This window comes from Notothenia rossii (assembly GCF_949606895.1).
Source record: "Notothenia rossii genome assembly, chromosome: 1".
Lineage (NCBI taxonomy): Eukaryota > Metazoa > Chordata > Actinopteri > Perciformes > Nototheniidae > Notothenia > Notothenia rossii.
The window spans coordinates 30,147,977-30,164,733 of record NC_136912.1 but is presented as its reverse complement, the minus strand read 5'-3'; the positions used below and the strand labels follow the sequence as shown (position 1 = coordinate 30,164,733).

General features: G+C 38.1%; 2 protein-coding genes across 3 annotated transcripts; one reads left to right on the top strand and one right to left on the bottom strand.

The window, feature by feature from the left end:
* Positions 1-4,112: 4,112 nt before the first annotated feature.
* On the bottom strand, positions 4,113-12,069 carry krt99 (keratin 99). Its single transcript, XM_079690772.1, has 9 exons — positions 11,640-12,069; positions 10,070-10,198; positions 9,781-9,863; positions 9,524-9,680; positions 8,386-8,547; positions 7,689-7,814; positions 5,439-5,677; positions 5,316-5,350; positions 4,113-4,634 (listed from the first exon to the last, which is right to left on the bottom strand). Exons 1-9 carry the CDS (start codon positions 11,976-11,978, stop codon positions 4,528-4,530), a joined length of 1,377 nt encoding a protein of 458 aa, XP_079546898.1. The 5' UTR covers positions 11,979-12,069; the 3' UTR covers positions 4,113-4,527.
* Positions 12,070-14,674: 2,605 nt separating this feature from the next.
* On the top strand, positions 14,675-16,753 carry LOC307045114 (uncharacterized protein). Of its 2 annotated transcripts, XM_079690634.1 has the most exons (4): positions 14,675-14,817; positions 15,319-15,442; positions 16,208-16,432; positions 16,569-16,753. In XM_079690634.1, the coding sequence occupies exons 3-4, from the start codon at positions 16,210-16,212 to the stop codon at positions 16,634-16,636; spliced, it is 291 nt and encodes a 96-aa protein (XP_079546760.1). In that variant the 5' UTR covers positions 14,675-14,817; positions 15,319-15,442; positions 16,208-16,209; the 3' UTR covers positions 16,637-16,753. The 2 variants fall into 2 exon arrangements, with proteins under 2 accessions (XP_079546760.1, XP_079546759.1); XM_079690633.1 differs by having other exon boundaries at positions 14,679-15,442.
* The last annotated feature ends 4 nt before the right edge of the window (positions 16,754-16,757 follow it).

The window sequence follows — 16,757 nt, the reverse complement described above, 5'->3', positions numbered from 1 at the left end:
AACTACCAGCAGAACCAAAAGGATGGTGTAAAGTTAGTTCAAATCATACAGTGCAAGACGACAAAAGCTGAGCCCTCTGTAATATTGTGCAATCATACATCGCTGTGATAGAATAACACGAGGGTGTGGCACTGGTGATCCTTAAACAGAGCTCTGTGTTAACAACAAACTGGTTGAGTTAGTTTATGAAAAGGTTACTGTGAATAAGAATCAGGATTGCCACATGTCCAGCACCACCACACTGAAAAACATGTTTCACCATGAAAACATGAGGACAGGAGAATGTCTGTCTCCTGACCTAAATCAGACACATTGTGAAATATGATCTAGTAACAGATGACACTGACAGTTTGATAATAGGTTGGCTGCTGTTAGTCATCCATATTCCTTCAGGCAGTACAGTCAACATTCAAAGTCATCTCAAATATCTCCCAGGCCTCTCACGCTGCTCTGCAGGTTACAGGCAGTTCAGGTAAAGGAAAGGATTCAAGTTATAGATAAGGCTTCAGAACTTCAAATGTTTTAACTGACAATTTTCCCTGATTGCACCTGTATCTGGTCAGCATGTTGTTTAGTAAAACATAAAATCAAACTTGCTGGAAAAATTATCCAACATATTTAAATTGCAGTTATTCAGTACGTTTTAAAGAGACCCTTTTATGCTCATTTTCAGGTTTCATAATTGTACCAGTCATACCTAACTTTTTTCAATAATCTACCCCCTTAAAGCAGTGTATGCTCTAGGGTGGGGCTGTCCAGTGATTGACATGTTTCTGGAGCGGTAATCCCTTCACAGCGTTCTTTCATGTCATGACGATTAATAGAAACATTTTTTAAACTAAATTATTTTGTGTCAGTTGTTCTTCCCCCTTCTTATGCTACATCTCGTTCCAGAAGAGCAAGACGGCAAAAGCCAAAACTCCCAACTCAAGGCTTCAAAACTGTATTCCACAAACCAACTGGTGACATCACCATCACTCTGTCCACCGCTTATAAATGGTACAGTCTATGGCTGTAACAAATGAGGGAATTGTTCATCGTAAATTGCGCCTGCTTTGAAAAAAAATGCATGCAAATACAAAGAACTAAACATTTTCAATGCCTGCAAAGTTTATTAAAATCCTTATAAAATAACTAAATCATTCGTAGTCTTTACATGCTGCATACTTTGATGAATGTAAAGAAGGTTTGTAACGTAATTGAACTATTGCACTTTAATAACACACATCTTCTCATTCAATTGAATGAGAATAATTCCTTAGAAAAACAACAACACTTTTTTCTTCCTGCTGCTCATTATTAACTATCTAGGTCAGACTGTAGCTGCAGTACTGAGTGTGAAGCAGGGCATTGATTTATTGATGAATTGGTGTTATCAACCTGCACTTTAGTTGTAGATGAGTGCGTTGATACAAATTAAGATTCATAATTGTGATACGCAACAAACAGAGAGCACATTCTGTTCTGACAAAAAAATAAAATACTTGTGGTTTAGGTTATGAAAGTGATTTATGTTGCCTGTGGCGACAGTGCAACGTGTGGCTGTGGTTCTTGCGGTTAGTGTGAATGAAGTGTGCATACTTTTAATTGAAAACTCCTGCAAACTGGTGTATTTTTACTCAAACTAAACGTAATCTTCAGCTTTATAAGATAGCATTTAAACATATTCTAACCCCACTGCAGAACAATTTATTAATAGCATGTGCTCTGCAATGGCATGTGTCGGAGTTGTACCAAAAAAACATTTCACTATATCTCTGCGACACATTTACTGTGTCACACACCCCTATCCACTTTTCATGTGAGCGTGAATGAGTTCTCAAAGTGGACCTATTCAAGTCTGAGTATGAAGTGCCTGGCTGACTCAAATACTGTACCTGCAGTTTGAGGTGAAATGAGAGCAGTATGCTCCAAATGCGTTGTGGCATGAAAAATTGCCCGGAGAACTTTAACCTGGGTGTGTAACTGTCAGTTATGACCAAAGATTAAACAATATCTCCCTTTCTATCTCACGAGATGATTTACCTAAAACATGAGGTGTTTTTTGGCAATGCTACTCCACCCTTGTGTTTTCAGGCTGAGACTGGTTTCTGCTGCAGCTTACGAAGCCCTGCAGCAACCACACCCTTTAAAGCTTCCTGCAAATCATACCTAACGCCGGCCTATGATTTTCAATGTACTGCCAAGTATTCAAAACTTTGAGCAGATTCACAAATGATATTTATCATTTATAAATATATAAGTAACCTAATTCTTCATTGATTTTCTAAATAACTGAAATGAATTAAGAGCCCATGTGCACAAAAGTATGTACTAGATTGCTTGTATGTTGGTATTAATAAAAAGAACTGCAGTGAGTTGAGAGAAAACCTTAATTTCCTCATGTGACACATGAGATTTCCTGTATTTTCTATTTCTGTGAAACAAATTTGCAGAGTTGATGCAAAAGCAAACAGCTTTCTTTACAATTCGGCATGAATGAGAGGATTTCTTCTATTTAAAACAAGACATTCTGCAGGAGCAAGTTGCAAAGGTAAAACGATGTTACGTAATGTTTTTTGCTGCTGATTTTGTCCTGTGTGTTCATGCAGGTTACTTTGATGCGTAGGGGCTCGACAGTAAGGGAAAGTTCATTCCACTCGCTTAAACTTGATATTTCTCTGCTGCACAGAGCTTTTGAGATTACATAAATCATAAATCAGGGTGCAATTATGTTTAATAACACCTTTGACAAATAGCATCAATGTCTCAATAGAATGTTGCACAAAGCAGTGACACGAAGGGAGTGTTTAATTCTGAGTCATTCTAACAACAGAATGACTACTAAGGTGGAGCTTTGAACGTCTCTGCTTGATTCAACTCATCCCAATGAAAATGCTTTTGTTGATTTAGCTGTCCTCACAGAATCAAATCCACACTATACAAAATACACAGTGGTTTTCCATCTCTGCATGTTCTGTGAATTCATATTGATATTAATTGTTCCTACAGTGTCCAACATGGCATCAACATTGTGTTCTGGGGAATAGTATTCATTGTCCTTTGGCTTTGAAAATCATTGTGGTTCTAAATGTGTCTTTAAGTATTACAACATTACGCAATCCAAAAAGGTTGTGGAGGACTTCAAATTGAGAGAAAAGGGAAATGGTGACATCTGGTGGCTATGAGGAAAATTACACTGTCTGATTTTGCTTTATTTTGATGTATTGTTGTTATTTTTGGTCTAATATCCACAAAGGGGAAAAATACAAAGAAACGCTACCTTAAATTGAAACAATAAAACCTTTATTTTTTATTTGAATAGTTATCTTTGCGTGACCTGAAATGTGCTCTAATCCTGACACGCGTGTTATTGATTTGTCCAAAACATTTTTCCAAGGAAGAACCAGCATCTCTTTCCAAATTACAATGTGACTTTTTTTAATTTTTATATATATACTTTATTAATCCCCGTGGGGAAATTGTTTCTCTGCATTTGACCCATCCTAGTGTTAGGAGTATAGTATCAATAGTATCAACAAGCATTTAATTTAGCCTGCATGTTTTTAAAGCTAGGCTAAATGAAATGCTTGTTGATACTATGGGCACTTGTAAATGTCTATAACTATGTAAATGTATCCTCTAAATATAATGTATAATGTCCTTTATTGTTTTATGTTTCATGTGGAACCTACATGCTGCAGGTCTCCCTTGAAAAAGAGATCTATGATCTCAATGGGACCGTTCTGATTAAATAAAGGTTTGAAATGAAATGAAATGAGGAGCAGTGTACTGCCATTTTTGAACAGCGCCCAGGGAGCAGTGTAGGGAACGGTGACTTTCTCAGGGACACCTTGGTAGCACTTGAACTGGTGACCTTCCAGTTGCCAAGCCAAGTCCCTATCGACTTCGCCACCACCGCCCCCTTACTGAATTTTAATACACATCTGAGAGTAACAATAAACCGTTTTCATCTTTGCTTTTTAGTCATATTTTGGTGTCATACTTTATGATGGATAGTAACTAATACACATGTATCAAATACAATTTTGAGGCACTTGTTCTCTAGTTAAGTACGTCTATTTCCTACTACTTTATACTTCTACTCTATCACAAACCATAGGCAAAGGAAGTACTTTTTACACAAATACTTTTATTAGATAACTTTGGTGACATTCAAGATTCTGATTTATAATACAGATATAATCAACATAATGAATCATGTATTATGTTTAGGTCAAATTAATTGACCCATTGATGCAATTCATAAGATGCCCAGGAGTACATATATAAAATACTTTTTTCTTACCAGCTGAAACAAGTTGGAGTTTCAAGTACTTACTACAACCCTGCTATATAATTGCAATAAAAACTAAACAAAAGAAATGCCATGGTGTCCCTCTTAAACAATAAAATGCTGTTTTACCTAGTATACCCCCATCTAAGTTACACGTTACGAGCTGACTCATTATTCATTAAGAAGCATACCATTATGGACATTTAGAAGCCAAATCAAAGTAAAATGTAAGTTTACTGTCAGCAGAGGTGTTACTGAACCTCCTCTGTCTCAATCTGCTCACTGGAGGACACCACCTTCCCATCGATGACCTTCTCCACAATGGTCTTTATTCTCCGCTCGACATGGGGTTTGTGCTCTGCAGAGGAGACATAATGCACCATGGGACCAGTGGAAGGAAAAGCATGCAGATCTTGTACTTGATTGAAAGTAGAAGTACCAGAGTGCACGAATACTCTGTTACTAGAACAAATCCTGCATTCGAAATGTTACTCAAATCAAGGTACCAAAGTATTGGCATCAAAATATACTTAAAGTACCAAAAGTAAAAGTATTCATTATGCAGATTGGTCCATTTTAGAATATGTTTATGTTGTGATTATAATTATTGATACATTCATGTGTTAATCAAAGCTGGTAAGTGAAACACATTTGTATGACTTTGAATACTGATGGTTTACTTAAACTATTATTTAAGTATTGATTATATTTCACATCATTAATCAAAATCTGCAAAGTAACTAAAGGTGCAAAATAAATGTGTTGGAGTGAAAGTACCGGTACACTATTTACCTCTGAATTATGGTGCGGTAGAAGTACAAATTAGAAGAACATTTAAATACTCAAGTGAAGTACTAGTCCCTATGTGCATGGAAATACAGTGCAATACTTCAATGATGTTGGTACAAGATCAGACAGTTAGTTTAGTCATAGTATTATCTTTCTAACAGATCACAATAAATCAATAAATAATACAATGCACGATAGCATCCCATAGGAAATGTAATAATGATGCCCATGTAAATAATGGGATTCTTACCTTCCACTTGCACAACCTCTTTGATAACATAGGCCCTATGGAGAAAAAGACGACACTTTAAAACATATTTTATTCATTCAATTGTATTCCTCTACTTTCCCTTTATAGAAATGAACCCCTCACTTTCTCTCCTGAATGAGCTCGCGCGTCTCTCCGTCCAGCAACCTCCTGTACTCAGCAATCTCCATCTCCAGCCTCATCTTGATGTCCAGCAGGATCCTGTACTCGGTCTGCTGCTGCTCGATGGAGCTCTGCAGCCCCTGCAGGTCCCCCTGCAGCGTGTTGATGCTGAGCTGCAGCTGGCTGAGCTGGGTGTTGAACCGCACATTGGACTCTTCCAAAGTCCGCTGTCTGCACTGAATCTTCAGGGCGGAGGGGAACGGTGTTAGGAAAGCGGAGAGTGTGTTTTTAAAAAATGCCCTTACAGTACTTAAAATAGTTAAGTCCTAGTTACATTAAAATACTAATTTAAATCTGTACCCAATCAAATGCATGCACAGATTCCTGGTAAACCACATGGGGGCAGTATTTGTAGTTTAACCTCCTGACACTTGTGCCAAAAGATACAATAGTTACTCCTGAGGGAGGGTCAGTAAAACCATGCAGTCAGGGGTGTCCAAACTACGGGCCAGGGGCCAAATGCGGCCCGCGGCCCATTTTGAATCGGCCCTCAGCAAATTCAAAAGTATAATGAAATATGGCCCACAAATTAGTCTTGTGCTTGTTGTATATTGTACTTCTTAAATATATTAAGTAAACAGATATTAGTATGCATGTGTTGATGAACCCAGTTTTCAAATAAAAAGAAAAAATGTCTAACAAATCTAAGTTGATAACAAAAAAGCCCAATAACTTATTAACATAACCAGCTTGAAATATACCCTTCATATTTCCTCTTGACAACCAATCTGAGGCTTCAGTTTTAAGAAATGAGCATAACAAAATAAATGAAACCCTATAGAGAGCTGAGATGTAGGCTGTTTTTTCTTAAAGCATATTCAAGTAACAAGCATAATTTACCTACATTTGATTGATTTTGATAACTTATAACTTAAGGCAATATCGTCATATATGTTTCTGTGTGTGGCCCTCAGTGAAAAAGGTTTGGACACCCCTGCTGTAAGTTTTACAAATCCATTGTGTAGTGGTAAGAAGTCTGATGAGTCTTTAAATGTGTATCCTATTATGTCAGATTTCAGACTTCTTTCATCAAATTTGATTGTCCATACCTTTTCAACAGCATGTCACCATTTTGTATTCCCAAGTCTTGGCACTCAAGTCCTAAACTTTCAGTTTCGAGGCCTTAACAATGAAATGTGCGCTTCTGAACAATTTCCACCTGATTTGTTTTTATACTAAAATAATTTTTCTGTTAACCACTGATTTTTGTACATACCCACCCGTTTTCTTTGGTATCGTTTTTCCAAAATGTAGTACCGTTAATTTAGTTCTCGATTTCAAAGTGTATCTGTTTAATTAAATATCAACTTGCTGCCCACTTCTTAGGGTTAGGGTTAGTGTTATGCTCAATCAAACGGTTTCTATGTTACTAGTTACTGTTCAAGTCCAAGGTCTAGTCAAGTCCATTTCGTCGAGTTGAGTCACAAATCATCATATCTGTGATTCGAGTCTGACCCGCGTCCAGGTCATTTGACTTGACTCCTCCCCTCCGGTTACTGCACAGGACTGTTTTGTGTCTAAATCCCCATTCATCCAGACTACAGAAGCCTTTGCCTTATTTCAGAAGCGTTGACATACAGTATAGCTTTGCACAGAACCCCATCACTAACATGAAAACACACTAAATATGCATCTTGTAAAGCCCATTATGAGCAGGAGGAATTATAACAGCAAGTGGAAACAGTTTAAATATACATGTGGGCATGTGAGTGTGGTTTTAAGATAGACTTGAGAAAAAAGTGAAGCTACCCTTTAATCTCTGTGATCAGCAAACCCTGCACAGTGAAAATGTCATGTCTAAGAAACTTATAGTGAAAGTTTATTCTTTATGTTAGTTTTGTCATGTCCCTTTGTCTTGTGCTTTATGTTTATTCCCTTAATTAATTCTCCCTCTCATTTCAGGCCTCCACGCTCCCCGCCCCCTTCTGTCTCCTCCGTCCTTGATTATTTTCCCCGCCCTGATTGTTTCCACCTGTGTCCCTTTTACCTGTGTATATATTGTGTTAGCTCCGTCCTGTTCATTTTCCTCGAAAGAGTGTTTTTGTTTTCCTTACTGTGCAAATCCCAGAAAAAGTCTTTATTTTGAAACACTATCCGAGTCTGAGTTTGAGTCGTGCAATTGAGTTCATGCCTCAGAGTTCACTCCTTGACAGAAAAGGAGCGTTTGCATTCAGTGGGTCGGCTACGTCTTACCTCTGTGAGGATGCCGTCCCGACTTATCTCCAAATTCTGGTAGGTCCTCCTCAGCTCTGACAGCTCTGTGTAAAATGTATTCACGTTTGTGGTAGATACCAAGATTCTCACATTGAATTCCTCCACCTATTTACACACAAACACAAACATATACAGAGATGGTAGAAGGACTCAGATCTTGTACTTGAGTCAAACTACAAAATACTCTGTTACAAGTAAAAGTCCTGCAATCAAAATGTTACTCAAGTAAAAGTAGAAAAATATTGGACTCAAAATATACTTAAAGTACCAAAAGTTTAAGTACTCATTCTGCAGATTGGTCCATTTCAGAATAATATTTATGATATGTTTTATAATGATTGATCATGAAAGTGTTCTCAAAGCTGGTAAAGGTGCAGCTAGTTTGAATGACTTTGTATACTGCAGGGTAGCTTGTGAATTTACTCCAGGTGGAACTAAAGTCTGATTTAACACTTGATTATGTTTGACATCATTCATCCAAATCTGTCAAGTAATTAAATACATTAACTTCTGAATTGTACAAAGTATAAACAATGTAAATACTAGTACAAATCATAGTCTAAAACCTACTTGAGTAAATGTATTTAGTTAGTTTACACCACTGCACATATACACAATAAATCCCATGACATTGCCACCTTTTATCATCACTATTTGTATTGCTCTCCTCTCTCACCTTAGCTTGGAACCATTTCTCCACCTCCTGCATGTTCTTCACCATCAGGCCTTCGTACTCCTCCCTGGTTTCCTTCAGCTCCTTCTCTATGTCTACAGACTCTGCACATTCCACCCTCACATCCACCGAGCCGCTCTGCTGCTTCCTTATCACCAGCAACTCCTGCAACATGCACATATTTGTATTATCTCCTGCCCTTAGACAGGATCAAACGGCTTTATTGTTATATGTGTAGGTATACAATGAACAACTTAAGTCACAGGCTCCTCCAACAATGCAGCAAGACATAAAACAAAACATTAAAAATAGTGCAAGAAGAAACAGAGTAGAAACAAAATACTGTTAATGTTGAAAGCCCTATGTGCAAGTAATGCAGGAGAAGTTAAGTATATACAAGTCAAATATAATAAGATGAGCTAAAAATAGAATGTAAAAAAACAGAAAAAGAGAGCATATTACTCCTGTTTTATCTGCACTACGTTGGCTGCCAGTGTCTTTCAGAATTGATTTAAAAATATTTTACTGGTTTTTAAAGCTCTTAAGGTTTGGCTCCCACGTATCTCACCGAGTCACTCTTGTTTTATGTCCCTGAACGAGCCCTGAGGTCCTCTTCTAAATATCCCTAAATGCCCCCAAAATAAAATGGGTGAGGTCGCTTTTATCCACTACGCTCCCATGGTACATTGTGACGTTTTTATTAATCTTATCTTTTTATCCTTATCTTTTTTGAACCTATATGTTTGTTTTATTTAATAGGGTTTCATATTGTTGCACCGATTCACTGAGTCTTGTGTCTTATCTTTCTGAGAGGAATCATTATTTATTGTATTTTTATTATCATAACTTTTACCTCCTTGTGTCTCTTAACCTGATAACATGTTATGTTTTGTTACTATGCTACATGTATCTGTAAAGGTCTTACCATCTGATCTGAGGGGAACTTCTTGTTTATTTTTAGCTTGTTATGTGTGTCATTTTGTAAAGCACTTCAAGCTGCACGTGCTGTATGAAAAGTGCTTTATAAGTAAAGCTTCAGTATTATTAAAATGAAATGCAGCCAACAGATGGCACCATTGTACTTCAAAACAGAGCATGCAGTGAAGCATCCTCTACAACAGAGGATCTGATTGGCTCTTACCTCCTGGTGGCTGCTCCTCATGTAGACCAGCTCCTCTTTCATACCCTCTATATTCAGCTCCAGGTCGCTGATGGAGAGGGTCAGGCTGTCCCGGACCCCTTTGAGACGAATCACATCAGCCTGCACCGTCGAATGCATGTTCAACTCTACCTCATACCTGCAGGAGGAAGCCATGTGTAGTTCACAAATGAAATGAGTTAAAAAAAAAAAATTATGCCATAAGGGTGCATAGAGCGACCATGGGGGGGAAAACTTACTTTACTTGAAAGTCTTCTGCAGCCAGTTGAGCATTGTCAATCTGCAGTATGACGCGTTGGTTGTCTAAATATTTATTCAAGATCTAAGTGGGAGAAAATGTTTCTGTAGCATTATTCCATTCATATTTCACCCTTCACTTTAGCACTCATCAGTACAATTATGTGTCATCGTTGTGCAGTCGAAGACACCAAAACATGACAGCATATAGTACAATCACTGAACAACTGTTTTTATTTTATTATTGAATAGTAGTTTTTTCAATAATGTTTTTTTGCGATGATGTGCTACCTGAGCTCGGACATCAGTGATGATGGCGAAGAACTTTGTAAAGTCATTGGAGTGAGAAGGACTTCTCTTCTCTAAGAACTCTCTGATCTGCAGCTCCAGTTTTCTGTTGGCCGATTCCAGGGAGTGCACCTGAACACAACCACAGGGTGATGTCAAACAGTCTCCATAGCTAACTCTCTCTGCATCAGCTGACAGATGACAGATGACAGATGCATCCATTCATAAAATACTTAAGTCCTGGCTCCAAACGTATGTCTGGCGCCGAGAAGCAATACTTTTAAAAACAATTTATTCTTGTTAATGTTAGTACAAACCAAATGCCAACATATTAATGGTAAAAAAGTAATGGTATTCTTTACTAAAAGTGAAAATAATTTCTTCAGAAGGCAGTGTAGTATTATTTGTAAAAGATATGTTATAAGAAGTGGTGTAAAGTAACTAAGCACATTTGCTCAAGTACCAACTTAAGTACAAATGTTGAGATACTTGTACTTTAGTATTGTATTTCAATATGTTGCTACTTTGTACTTCTACTCCACTACAATTCAGAGGTAAATCATGTACTTTTACTCCTCTACATGTATTTAATACCTTTAGTTACTTTACAGATTTGGAATAACTCTTAAATTAGACTTTAGTTCCACCTGGAGTAAATTCACAAGCTACCCTGCAGTATACAAAGTCATTCAAACGAGCTGCACCTTTACCAGCTTTGAGAACACTTTAATGATCAATAAATATGATCAAAACACAGCATATACATTATTCTGAAATAATCTGCATGATGAGTACTTTTACTTTTGGTACTTTAAGTATTTTTTGATGCCAATACTTTTGTACTTTTACTTGAGTAATATATTGAATGCAGGACTTTTACTTGTAACAGAGTATTCCTACACTATGGTACTTCTACTTTTACTCAAGATCTGAGTACTTCTTCCACCTCTGGTTATAAGTGTTTTAATGTTGTAGCTGGTCATCAAACTTTTTCGAGGTAAAGATTTAATTTACAATGTTTTCTAACTATTAAGAGTATTTAACATCATAATCTGCAAAGTAGCTCTAAAGCACAGTAAGTACGTAGAACCATATTAGCCTCTAAAATCTAGTTGCATGCACGTAGAAAAGTGACATCAATGTGAAAAACTCGGTCCAAAATGATGTAATTAAGTACAGTCAGCTCTTTACTGAATTCATTTGTTTCTGACCATTGTTTTAGGACCGAAATGAAACCTTGTGAACCCCTCCTTTAAAGTTTAGCAATTGTGCGTGTCTCTGAAGGTGCATACAAGTAAGAAATCATCTATGTAAGATACTGACGAACATATAATGCATTTTTTACTTTAAGGGGCAAATTAATGGGCATACGCAAATTAATAAAAAATATTCTATCACAGTGAAGGTTCTAGAACAATACAGAGGATTCTGCATACATTTTTAGTTATCATCATGATCAAAGTCGTGCATTCAATATACTGTATTACTGCAAGCGTCTTTGAGTTTCCTGAAAAGCGCTATACAAGTCTCATGTATTATTATTATCATCATCATCATGATCATCACGACTCACCTGCTGTAGGTAGGATTCCAGGCGGTCGTTGAGGTTCTGCATGGTCAGCTTCTCGTTGAAGATCACTGCGCTTTCACTGAAAGGGTTGTGTGACCCGGAGGTATAGAAGGACTGGGAGATGCGGGTCCCGTAGCCCCCGGCCCCCCCATAAACACTGGGAGAGCGGCCCTGCATCAGGGGCCCGCCGGTGGGGAGGAGGATGCCCTGGCTGCCTCCCACCGACTGCTGGAAGCCTCCAACCGACTGCTGCATGCCTCCTCTCTGGCTCAGGGAGCTGCTGGTCACGCTGCGGGCGCTGTAGCTCTGGCGGCTGCTCTGGCGGCTGAATGAGACAGACATGTTGGAGGTGAGGATGGAGGTGGAGGTGACCTGGAGGTGATGAGCAGAGCTGGAGAGTCACCAAGGAGTACCTGAGTCTGCGACAAGTGGGCTTTTTATAGAGAGGAGGAGAGAGGAACCAGATTGAAGCCATGCCAACAATGTGTGGTATGCAGACGACTTGTGTTGACTAGTCGAGCATTAGTAACGCTCTTTAGGCGACAGGTTGAACATCTAGTTAGGCGGCTTGATGGTTAATGATACCGTGCCCACAGCCTGGTATGTAGATAACAATTTGTTTTCCTTCTGTGTCAGTCATACTTTGGCTGAAGCTCAGGTATTTCATGTGTGGACAGCTAAAATAATTAAATACAAATAATACTTTTGTCACTAGCCTGTATTCAGTGCTTTGAAAGGGATTTCCTTTGCCTGTAGTTTGATATACAAGCTTTTGTGCATGTAAGTGGTCAAAAAATTCCAACGTTTTTCTACCACTTTCACTACTCACATTCAGCAAGTTATAAACTCAGGGTATTATCATTTATAGTTAATTTGCATGTTAAAATGTTTTTCTTACAATCTCAGTAAACCAATCTTCTTTTCAACTGAGTCAAGAGAAAGAAATGTAAAAATACAAAACTTTTTGTCAAATGCTGTGATTGTTCATCTTTTGGGATATGATCAGAACCGAGAACGTAGAGAGATGAGCACCTATAGCAGCACAAATGATGAAGACATGTTTGTTTAAAATCACTATTACACAACCATGTCTTTTTTATGTTGTAGTAAAAGACTCATCAAAACCAGCCAGCCTTACAAGTTTAGCAGCTTCAAATTCCATGTGTGAAAATAAACAAAAGCAGCTACTGTATGAGGATCTGCTGCAGCCTGGTCTGATAACGTGTAAGTTGTCCATAGTGTGTGTTTATCAGATCTCAGTCATACTGTAGGTGTGTGTAACCTCAGATTATCTATTCACCTGAGAATTAGAAATATTGCAGCGGTCACAAAAGGTTCACAAATATCACTCCAACATCCTGCTGGATGTCTTTGGGCCAAGGTAACTGCTCAGATTTACTCATCAGCTAACACATCCCTGATGTATTGTCTGCAGGTGAACATATGCATGCAGATTCTCAGCTTTCCATTGTGTTGCTATCACTTGCACTCATAAATCAGATCAGGTCATAAAACAGCTGATGCTTTCACTTCCTGGTAGAAGATATTGTAAAGCAGTGTCTTTTATATTTCCTGCTTTTCTCAACACAACACATGCTGTCAGTGGCAACTGGATACACAACCACTAAGCCACTTGTAGAAAATCTATACAGAATGTAAACAGGCTCCTTAGTATTTTTACTAAAAGGGTGGAGCGGCTGTCATCTGGAAAGTTTGAAGGTTTCATAAAATCCACCTGCACCATCAGCCTGAGAAATAATTTGCAGACGCCAAGATGTTATTTACCCACCAGAACTAGTTTTTAATATAATTGCTTTCTGTTTTATTTTTAACGTTATTATGAATTCCCTTTCTGAGAAGCAAAGGGAGTAGCATGTGAACTCAACAACCAAAACACACACACACACACACACACACACACACACACACACACACACACACACACACACACACACACACACACACACACACACACACACACACACACACACACACACACACACACCTTTTCATTGGAAGTTAATTCAACATTTGGTCAGAGTAAAATGTTAACACCAAACTCTAGAAAATATGTGAATCCGCTGCACCACACCCATCAGGGGAAAGTGACAGCAGGCTTTGCACGCACATATGTGTGGCCTTAATCACATACAGATTTAAGGCCATTATTACAGATATACGCTATAGTTTAAATGTGTATTTAGTATCATAACCCAAGACTTTCCAAGAGATCGTTTTTATTGTTAGCAGCTTAAAATTCCACATGTAAAAATGAACAAAAACCAACCGTGTGCATCTGCTGCAGCCTGGTCTGATAACGTGGGTAAATTGTCTACAGTGTGTGTTTATCAGATCTCACTCAGTCATGGCCCTATGTCAGATTGTCTATCCAAATCAAGATTATTAGAATAACGCTGAGGTCACAAAAGGTTCACAAATATCACTCCAACATCCTGCTGGATGTCTTTGGGCCAAGTTAACTGCTCAGATTTACTCATTAGCTAACACATCCCTGATGTATTGTCTGCAGGTGAACATATGCATGCAGATTCTCAGCTTTCCATTGTGTTGCTATCACTTGCACTCATAAATCAGTACAGGTCATAAAACAGTTGATGCTTTCACTGTCTGGTAGAAGATATTGTATTGTCTCCATTCTGTTTCCTTCTTTTCTCAACAACACATGCTGTCAGTGGCAACTGGATACACAACCACCAGGCCACTTGTAGAAAATCTATACAGCTCCGTAGTATTTTTACTAAAAGGGTGGAGCGGACGTCATATGGAAAGTCCAGGCCACAATGTTACATGGTGAAGAATCACCTCCAACCAGTCATTAAATATATCATATATCATATATTTTAATGGATTTTTGGTAAGAGGCCTAAAATAAGTTATGTTGCTAATTGAAGTCCAAGAGATTTAACATTTAGTTCTACGACATGAAATAGGTTGTTACATTTCTCCACTCATTAAGGTTTTAGGTGTTTTAAAAATGGCAGTTGCTAACAGGTAACTAAATTAGACTATTTTATGTAATCGCACACGTGTGTCATTTGCTTATAGGTGGTGGCGTTAACCTAGTGACCGTGATATAGCTAGCTTATTACTTTAGCTGATTGCATTTAATTACAACACAAGTTCTGATCATTTGTTCTGATTATCTTTCTCAACAAAACAGGTATAACAAGTTGTTGGCCACCAATCTTATTTTCTGCAATAATCCAAAACCCCATGGAAAATAGCCATTGGGCTTTAGTCAACAGAACAAAGGTTATGCTAACTTCTGGGTTGGCTAACAACATGTGCCTCACTTTGTGTTGTGTTTGGGTTCAAATCAAGTAAACTATATGCTGCATTGAAATGGAAATGATCAAATAGTGAATGTGAATAGTTTGACTCATACTAACCACTAAGAGGAAGCTAGTTTTCAGTGGCTATACAGATACATTAGCGATTAGCCCCTCTGACTGGCTCACAAAAAGCTCTAAAGTAATATTGGATTTCTTATGTTAACACATTAAGTGATTGTATTGTTACTGCAGTGTAAAACAGGCATTTCTAGGTTAGTGAGAAGCATAGTAATAGATTTGTGGATGTAGTGGTCCATCACTTCCCTTACGCATATCCTCCCGGTGCTTCCGTCTACCAATCGATGACTGTTATCTGTCTTTGATTTTAGGCCACATCACTCGCACTAACATTTTAGTATAAAAAGGGCCGATCTGCTCGGTGTGCACCAGAAGCATCGCAATTGTTGGATTCTGTTTTGCACCATTTGTTTATACACCCTTCAAAGGAAACAGGTAACTACTCTTTTCTTCCATATGTCATCTTTTTAGATTTGGGGTGATTGCTAGTCTGTAGATTTTCTTAACAAATAGTTACCGTTAGATAAAGTCATCTGCTATTTTTTAACATAACATTATATATACTGTATAATAATATTTTAAACACATGGATAATTAGTCATTCAAAATAAACGTCCTTCTGTAAGTAAACAACATGGGGAATTTCATGGTAATATTTACAAAACAGGTTTTCTTTCTAAAAATCGAGAATTTGTTCTCCTACTGTGAGTCAGACATCTCCACTTCAGTAGCACAAAATGTTGCTGTTTCATTTCTATATTTTGTAAGTTTTTAGTGAGGGTTAAGCGGGTAAATAATGTATAGACTGATTTAAAGTGCATTTTATCTAAAAAATAACAACATGGCAATCTTTTTTTAAAAAGCTTTTGATGTTATTTTCTGATAAATGGAGTGAAGATATATTGAAAATCCTCTGTCATAACCTTTGAATTGCACATGTCAACTAAATCAAACAAGCATTTTGAACTCAGTACATCCAATGTTCAGATTTCTATTTTGGAGATGATAACATAGCACATAATTATTGAATAAGATAGAGCCTCATTTGCAGTTCAGGAAACTTGATCAACCAAAAATCTTCATCCTAATTTTAGAAATCAACTAAGGAGGCTTCTCGCATATAGCTTTTTGTATACGTGTTTATCAAATTCACCTTTATGTCACCCTTCAAGTAAATAACTTTTATCTTCCTGTACACAGTCATGTCAGGGAAAGTCATCGTGGTTTTTGCACTGTTGATGGCTCTGCTGGTATCATCCGGAGAGGCCAGAGAGGCTGGTCTCCTGCAGCTGCTGGCAAAGAGAGACCCGGCCGGCAGACAGGAGCCGGCGCCGCAGGCCTCCCCTGCACGGCCGGCGAGAAGGGCACACCTATCAGAGGACGATAGGGAGATTATGACAAAACAAATAATGCAAGCAATTTCAGGTATGCTGCTGGTCGGGGCGTGAGTGTTCCTCTGATTGTTTGATTGTATAAATGAGTGGGCAGGGATCCAAAGAGATGCTCTGATGTGTGTACTGAAGCCTTGTGTGTGGTTCATGTAGGAATGGTTTGTTCACAGAGATGAACTGCATGTCGGACCGGGACTACCAGGGCTGGGTGGACTTCGGACGCCGGGACGCAGAATGAGACACGCCGACAGCGACCCGACAGCTCAGACTCACCTGCTCTTTGTTCACATTTTCTATAAAAGTCAATGTTCTGCTTTCACTGCAACTTTATAAATAAAAACATTTAGATGAATAATCAG